At 49.0% G+C, this 6945-nt stretch overlaps 1 protein-coding gene across 9 annotated transcripts in view; it reads left to right on the top strand.

Moving 5' to 3' along the window:
• The first annotated feature begins 753 nt into the window (after positions 1-753).
• Positions 754-6945, top strand: part of TCF3 (transcription factor 3) — a 76788-nt gene continuing 70596 nt past the window's right edge. For 5 of the 9 annotated variants that reach the window (XM_081177760.1, XM_081177759.1, XM_081177758.1 and 2 more), the window contains exon 1: positions 754-896. In XM_081177760.1, coding sequence (XP_081033886.1) covers positions 825-896 — 72 coding nt within the window. In that variant the 5' untranslated portion in view covers positions 754-824. The remainder of the gene's footprint in view (positions 897-6945) is intronic. The other 4 variants (XM_081177755.1, XM_081177754.1, XM_081177753.1 and 1 more) reach the window with 1 other exon arrangement.

The following is a 6945-nucleotide window of genomic DNA, read 5'->3' as shown; positions in this document are numbered from 1 at the left end:
GTACCTATTGATCTACTTGCACTGGCGTGCTTTTGAACTGCTAAGTTGGCAGGAGCTGGGACTGAGCAACGAGAGCTCACCCCGTCATTGCAGGTATTCGAACCACCAACCTTCTGATCGGCAAGTCCTAGGCTCTGTGGTTTAACCCACAGCACCATCCGCGTCCCACCAGATACTGATGTTATAAATATGAAATTGGGAACTGCTAAATATGTGATATGATGAAATCCAGATTGGACGGTGTCCAGGAAGTCTTTTAGCAATGTAAATACACCGGGGAATAAGAAGAAGAAAATTATTCTTTTATTTTGTGTGTTTTTATTGTTAAGTTTTTATGTTGTGTCAAATGTAATGTTTTTCTTTTATGTTTTTGTCTGTGTGTTAGAAGAGAAAACTATTAATTTTTTTTGGGGGGGGGGGAGAACTATAGACGTCACCTCGCAGTCCGCCAGGCCCAGAAATCAGGGGTGGAACATTTGGGGGGAAATAGTGTTTTTTGGGGGGTGAATTTTGCACCCACCGATTCTCCCCCCGATCCTCCATTCTCCATTCAATAACTCACTTGTTGCGGATTTGAAAGGAGATCCCTGCATGAGAGGGGATAGTATTGCAAAATGAAATGTTTATTTCTGGGTGGTTTTGTTCCTCCGTTTCACAAATATTCTTTTAACTTACAAAAAAATAATAATCTCTTTTTCTTTCTCTCCCTCCTCTCCTCTCTGCTCCCATCCCTTCCTCCCCTCCTCCTCCTCCTCCTCCTCCTTTTTGTCGGTGTGGAATAATTATAATAAAAAGGACGGACTACGTTTGAATCTGGTGGGAATATGAACCAGCAGCAGAGAATGGCCGCAGCCGGGACTGACAAGGAGCTCAGTGACCTGTTGGATTTCAGTATGGTAAGTGAGACTCTAGTTATTTGTCTTTTTGCGGGGGGGGGGGGTTATGCACATGTCGACACGAGGGGAGGGAGCAGTGGCAAAAGGACTGATGGCATTACGCTGAATTGGGTGTGCTGGAGTGAGGGCGTCGGACGGAGGCAACTCGCAAGGAGGCGAGCGTTTGCGGGTACCAACTTGTTTGTTCCTCGTCGCAGTATCAAGGGGGACGCGTAATTGCTACGGTCTCCTTGTTGTGAAGACTTAGAGAGGGTGGGGGCGGAGTAGGGGAAGGAGGGAGAGAGAGAGAGAAGGAAGAAAAGGAAGGAGCGAGAGAGAGAGAGAAGGAAGGAAGGAGAGAGAGAGAGAAAAGGGAAGGAAAGAAGGAGGGGGGAAGGAAGGAGAGAGGGAGAGAAGGAAGGAAGGAGAGAGAGAGAGAGAGAGAGAGAAGGAAGGAAGGAAGGAAGGAAGGAAGGAAGGAAGGAAGGAAGGAAGGAAGGAGAGAGAGGGTGAGAGAAGGAAGGAAGGAAGGAGAGGGAAGAAAGGAGAGTGAAGGAGGGAAGGAGAGAGAGAGTGAAGGAAGGAAGGAAGTGGAGAGAGAGAGGAGGAAGGAAGGGAAGGCAAGAGAGAGAGAGAGAGAGAAGGAAGGAAGGAGAGGGAAGGAAGGAGAGAGAGAGAAGGAGGGAAGGAGAGAGAGAGTGAAGGAAGGAAGGAAGGGGAGAGAGAGAGGAGGAAGGAAGGGAAGGCAAGAGAGAGAGAGAGAGAGAGTGAAGGAAGGAAGGAAGGGGAGAGAGAAGGAAGAAAGGGAGGGAGGAAGGAAGAGAGAGGGGGAGGGAGGGAGGGAGGGAGGGAGGGAGGCAGGAATCAGGAATCTCAGCTAAAGCATCCATAGCAGGTGGACAGCCAACCTCTGCTTAAAAACCTCCAAGGCAGGAGACCCCACCACCTTCCATCTCCGCTCCTTCGACCATTCTTCATCAGGCTTGGTCTCCAGACCCTTGGTTCTCCCTCCTCGGCACACCTTCCCGTTTTTGTCAACGCCCTCCAGCTGTTTGTTTACTCCAGGGAGCTGTGAGCCCTGCCTAGACTCCAAACTCCACCATCCTTGGTCTCTGGCCATACTGGCTGGGGTGGGAGGAGGGAGTTAACGAACACATAGAAGGTTGTAGATTTTCCCATTCCTGGCTTAATAAGAAGAGGCTTTCTCTTCTCTCAGAAGGCCTCTTATAAATAGAGGCTTTCCCCTATTGGGGAAAACTATTGGGAAGTTTTCTCCTTTCTCAACTAGGGCGCCTCCTCTAAGAAGAGGCATTCTTCCGTTTCTTGGGCGCCTTCTGCTGATTTTATTGAGGGAAGCCAAACGGAGGCAGACTTTCGGCGGGCAACGTGCAGTCGGAGGAGAGCGTTGTGTCCCGCCTTGGAAGGGCGTGTGGTCTTGACTTTTTAGATAAGGAGCCTTGGAAGGAGGCCAGGGAGAGGCGCCACGTCACGGAGAGAGATAAAAGACAACCCAGAGAGTGACAGCTGACAGCGTCGGTCTCTTTTCTCTTCTCTCGTCCATTTGGTCAGGCAAGGGTTGCTAAATTCTGCACATTATATTAACACGGTTTCTCAAAATTTGGTGCCTGCTAGATGCATAGAGGGATGCGGGTGGCTCTGTGGGTTAAACCACAGAGCCTAGGACTTGCCGATCAGAAGGTTGGCGGTTCGAATCCCCGTGACGGGGTGAGCTCCCGTTGCTCGGTCCCTGCTCCTGCCAACCTAGCAGTTCGAAAGCACATTGAAGTGCAAGTACAGTGGTGCCCCGCAAGACGAATGCCTCGCAAGACGGAAAACTCGCTAGACGAAAGAGTTTTCCATTTTGGAGGTGCTTCGCAAAACGAATTTCCTATGGGCTTGCTTCGCAAGGCGAAAATGTCTTGCGAGTTCCTGCGGATTTTTTTCCTCCCCCCCCTTTTTCTAAGCCGCTAAGCCGCTTATCAGCTGATCCAATAAGCTGATAAAAGCCGCTAATAGCGCTAATCCGCTAATCCGTCAATGGGCTTGCTTCGCAAGACGAAAAAACTGCTAGACGAAGAGAATCACAGAACGGATTCTTTTCGTCTTGCGAGGCACCACTGTAGATAAATAGGTACTGCTCCGGCGGGAAGGTAAATGGTGTTTCCATGCACTGCTCTGGTTCGCCAGAAGCGGCTTGGTCATGCTGGGCACATGACCCGGAAGCTGTACGCCGGCTCCCTCGGCCAGTAAAGCGAGATGAGTGCTGCAACCCCAGAGTCGTCTGTGACTGGACCTAATGGTCAGGGGTCCCTTTACCTAGATGCATAGAATTGTAGATTTGGGATTCCAGCTGGTTCCTTTGGTATTTCTGCGCCAGCTCTCTCTGTGTGTATGTGTTGTTGTTTTAGCACATTGCATCATGGGAGCTGTAGTCCTCTAGTGCTGCACGCATTGAAGGTGGTTTTTCCACACTGCATGGAAAATTAGAGAGAAAGGAAGGGAGGGAGGGAGAAACTTAAGGGAACTCCTCCCTTCTGTTGTTCAATTCGTTTCTTTTTGTTTCCTTTGCACGTTTGCAAATCTGTTTCTTTTTCTGACGCGTAAAAAGATTCAGAAGGGAGGATGGAGGTTGTCTGCGTTTTAAGGTGGCGGTGTAGGGAAAATTTAAAGGTGCAGTTTTGCATCCCTCGAATTGCAGGGAATATCTCTGCTTTCTTAAAAGCCTGGTCTGGTTACGATGCTTTAAAGCGCCACAGGTGGAATTGATCTTAAGCCAGAACGTAGGAAGTCCATCTACTGCAGTATTTCTTACACTGACTGGCAGCGCTAGGGGTTGCCCTATGTCTGGAATTTCCTGGACGTAGCCGGAACACTACAGTTCCCAGAAGCAGTGTCTGGGCAGAAAGCGCTGAAAGGTCTGTGAAAATCCAATGTTGGAAGTCTTGTTGTTGTTGTTTAGTCGTGTCCGCCTCTTCGTGACCCCCTGGACCAGAACACGCCAGGCACTCCTGTCTTCCACTGCCTCCCGCAGTTTGGTCAGACTCATGCTGGTAGCTTCGAGAACACTATCCAACCATCTCATCCTCCGTCGTCCCCTTCTCCTTGAGCCCTCCATCTTTTCCAACATCAGGGTCTTTTCCAGGGAGTCTTCTCTTCTCCTGAGGTGGCCAAAGTCTTGGAGCCTCAGCTTCAGGATCTGTCCTTCCAGTGAGCACTCAGGGCTGATTTCCTTCCGAATGGAGAGGTTTGATCTTCTTGCAGTCCATGGGACTCTCAAGAGTCTCCTCCAGCACCAGAATTCAAAAGCAGTGCACTCCCCCCCCCAGCCCCAAAGAGCAGGTCGATAGGAACCCAAAGCCTATCGCACCTTGACTTAGAGGGGGAGAACAAGAATTTCCCCCCCCTGTTCTCCCCCTTCTATGGTCCGGTGCGTCCAATAGAGCGAAAAATATGGTAACTTTTGTATATTTTTCTCTATAAACCTCAATAAAATTTATTTGAGCAGAAAGAATTACCCTTGGAGCCATAACTCTGCTAATGTTCAACTTGCCCACGCAGTCTGCTTAAGTTTCTAGTCCACAGCAATTTCCCATGCAAACCACCTGTTTGCTGATAACCTGTGCCATATCTGAGGGATGGACAAAATCTCCCTTTTAGCCCCACAACACCATGGTAGCAACCAAGCTAGAGAAGATTGCTTGCTCTTTATTATTTAGAAATTCGCACCGGCTTAATTTGCAATTCAGGTACCTTATTTAAATATGCCCCTATAATTCCTCTTCCCAGATCTTCCCAGTGTTTAATAGAAAGCACAGAAGAGGAACAAATTAAAGATGCATATTTTCACAGGTCTTTCCTGCAAAACTTTGACCAGGAAGACTGCAAGTGTGTTTGGAGTTGGAGAGATCGGCTTATGCATTGATCTGGGGCCAAAACATGTTTATATTGCTGTGATCACACGGGCAGTTTCCGATTTATCTGAATGTTTTTGAAGGGGGGGGTTGTTGAAGTTAGGGTTGCCGTACGTCAAAACTTCATTTGCAACTTTGGCCATTAAAAAAAAAAAGCTAAACTTTTGTGTCCGAATTTTCGCTTTCAACCCTTGGTGATAAATTGAAATTTCTGATCGGCGTCAGAGCGGTCTGCTTTTTGTGCGGCTTTTCAGCAATAGATTTTGCTTCTTTGACTCTTGTTCTTGTTGGGGGGGTGTAGCATATTTAAAAAAGCAAGGGGGGTGGTCAGATTAGTTTGCAACTTAGAGGCGAGCAGAAATTTCCTGGGCATTGTTTTTTTAATTTTTTAATTTTGCTTGCCCACCCCATCTATTAAAAAGCACCGGAACAGGAAGTCCTTAAAAAAAAACCCTTCCTTAGAAGTTTCAAAGCAGAATTTGGGAGGCTGTGTTTCATGGCCACGTTAGCTGAGATTCTCGCAGTATAGGAGGTTTGGACTAGAACATTGAAGGGTCCCCTTTCCAACTCTTATAATTCTCTGTGTTATATGTGTGTGTGTGTGTGTGTGTGTGTGTGTGTGTGTGTGTGTGTGTGTGTGTGTGTGTGTTTAAACCCAGAGACGAGAAACTGTGCCAGATTTTGGGAGGTGTTAAATACCGCCTGTACCCGCCCACCCTGGCACCCCCTTCTCCTTGTCTAGGTAACCCCTTCCCCAATGTTCAACATTTGCCAGGCACATTTTGCACCCGGCTATCGGCCACTTACGGGACGCGGGTGGTGCATGGTATGTGAGTGGCGCTGTGGGTTATACCACAGAGCCTAGGGCTTGCTGATCAGAAGGTTGGTGGTTCGAATCCCCGCGACAGGGTGAGCTCCCATTGCTCGGTCCCTGCTCCTGCCAACCTAGCAGTTTGAAAGCACCTCAAAGTGCAAGTAGATAAATAGGTACCGCTCCGGCGGGAAGGTAAACGCCGTTTCCGTGCGCAGCTCTGGTTCGCCAGAAGCGGCTTAGTCCTGCTGGCCACATGACCCGGAAGATGTACGCCGGCTCCCTCGGCCAGTAAAGCGAGATGAGCGCCACAACCCCAGAGTCGGCCGCGACTGGACCTAACGGTCAGGGGTCCCTTTACCTTTACCTATCGGCCACTTGCGACCTAGTGAAGATGCCCAGCTGCCAGAATGGTGCCTGACATCTCTGTGGGAAAGTTCAGGTGTGGCAGGACAGGACAAATTGTTTATTAATATCTTCCCTAACGTGCTCTAGCAAGTTCCTTTATGTAGCAGAGTTTACATTCCCCCTTTTTACATGCACAGCAGAGAGCTGGTTGCAGGCTCGTGCGAGCCTCTGACTATTACACGATTCAGTCTGTCCTGGTAAAGGTAAAGGTAAAGGGACCCCTGACCATTAGGTCCAGTCATGGCCGACTCTGGGGTTGCGGCGCTCATCTCGCTTTACTGGCCAAGGGAGCCGTACAGCTTCCGGGTCATGTGGCCAGCAGGACTAAGCCGCTTCTGGCGAACCAGAGCAGTGCACGGAAACGCCGTTTACCTTCCCACTGGAGCGGTACCTATTTATCTACTTGCACTGGTATGCTTTCAAACTGCAAGGTGGGCAGGAGCAGGGACCGAGCAACAGGAGCTCAGCCCATCACAGGGATTCGAACCACCGACCTCCCAATCGGCAAGTCCTAGGCTCTGTGGTTTAACCCACAGCACCACCTGTGTCCATTTTTGCTCAAGACATCGATTCCATAAAACATATTTTGTTGCACTGTGCAAAATACGAGCAAGCTGAACTGATATTACCCTTGCTGGTACCGTTCCCGGGAAAATCAGAGGCTCACTATGTCAGGCTCCTATTGGAAGACCGGACAAATGCTAGAACATTAGCAGTGGCCAAGTTTTCACCGGTGGTTGCAAGAACCAGTGATCCCTATATTCTGAACAAAATGCTTGTTTAACCTGGAGGTAGGCTGTATGGATTGTATATTGCTTTGTAACAATGTGTTGGGTCCCTGGACCGGAATAAAGGTTGATGACGATGAAAAATCAAGACGTTAGAGCCACCTTGCCCCCAAAATGGCAACCGGAAATTTCCGTTTTTGCGACTGCAACCG

The sequence above is a fragment of the Podarcis bocagei genome (assembly GCF_964188305.1).
Source record: "Podarcis bocagei genome assembly, chromosome: 18".
Lineage (NCBI taxonomy): Eukaryota > Metazoa > Chordata > Lepidosauria > Squamata > Lacertidae > Podarcis > Podarcis bocagei.
This window is presented reverse-complemented; position numbering and strand designations above follow the sequence as displayed.